At 63.2% G+C, this 1,290-nt stretch overlaps 1 protein-coding gene across 1 annotated transcript in view; it reads right to left on the reverse strand.

The window, feature by feature from the left end:
- Positions 1-625: 625 nt before the first annotated feature.
- LOC108510393 (epoxide hydrolase 3-like) overlaps positions 626-1,290 on the reverse strand; it is a gene marked incomplete at its 3' end in the record, with an annotated part of 8,719 nt that continues 8,054 nt past the window's right edge. Inside the window, exon 7 of the mRNA XM_017840071.1 lies at positions 626-833. Within this exon, the coding sequence (XP_017695560.1) occupies positions 626-833 (208 nt within the window). The remainder of the gene's footprint in view (positions 834-1,290) is intronic.

Genomic DNA, 1,290 nt, shown 5'->3' on the forward strand with positions numbered 1-1,290 from the left:
ACACCAGGGTGACACCAGAGTGACCAGGGTGACCCCTGAGTGACCAGGGTGACCATGGTGACACCAGGGTGACACCAGAGTGACCAGGGTGACCCCTGAGTGACCAGGGTGACCTCAGTGACACCAGGGTGACCAGAGTGACCAGGGTGATCCCTGAGTGACCAGGGTGACCACGGTGACACCAGAGTGACCAGGGTGACCCCTGAGTGACCAGGGTGACCCCAGTGACACCAGGGTGATCATAGTGACCAGGATGACCCCTGAGTGACCAGAGTGACCATGGTGACACCAGGGTGAGCATAGTGACCAGGGTGACCCCTGAGTGACCAGGGTGACCACAGAGTGACCAGGGTGACCCCGGTGACACCAGGGTGATCATAGTGACCAGGGTGACCCCTGAGTGACCAGGGTGACCACGGGGTGACCCCTGAGTGACCAGGGTGACCACAGTGACCCCTGAGTGACCAGGGTGACCAGGGTGACCCCTGAATGACCAGGGTGACCACGGTGACACCAGAGTGACCAGGGTGACCACAGTGACACCAGGGTGACCAGAGTGACCAGGGTGACCACGGGGTGACCCCTGAGTGACCAGGGTGACACCAGGGTGACACCACGGTGACACCAGGATGGGTGACGCTTCTCGGGGCGGGAGGTGCTGCAGGGGCGTGGTGGGGCCAGGGCGGGGCCGGGGTGGGGCTGGGGCGGGGCCAGGGGGAGGGGTCTCACCTGGAAGTCAGCCAAGGCCAGGAGCAGCTCGGGCAGCCAGGGCAGCTGGAAGAGGAAGATGTAGCTGGAGCGGAGCAGCTGCGACGGGTGCTGGGCCGTGAAATCTGGGAGGGGACAAGGACGGGGACGGGGATGGGGTGGCAGGGCCACCGCGGGGTCACTGACACGGTGGGGTCACCACGGGGTCACACAAACATGGTGGGGTCACACAAACACTGTGGGGTCACCACGGGGTCACACAAACACTGTGGGGTCACCACAGGGTCACACAAACATGGTGGGGACACCATGGGGTCACACAAACATGGTGGGGTCACCACGGGGTCACAGACACGCTGGGGTCACCACGGGGTCACACAGACATGGTGGGGTCACACAAACACTGTGGGGTCACCACAGGGTCACACAAACACTGTGGGGTCACCACGGGGTCACACAAACATGGTGGGGTCACACAAACACTGTGGGGTCACCACGGGGTCACACAAACATGGTGGGGTCACACAAACACTGTGGGGTCACCACGGGGTCACACAAACATGGTGGGGTCACCACGGGGTC

This window comes from Lepidothrix coronata, unplaced genomic scaffold (genome assembly GCF_001604755.1).
Source record: "Lepidothrix coronata isolate B3197 unplaced genomic scaffold, Lepidothrix_coronata-1.0 Scaffold785, whole genome shotgun sequence".
Lineage (NCBI taxonomy): Eukaryota > Metazoa > Chordata > Aves > Passeriformes > Pipridae > Lepidothrix > Lepidothrix coronata.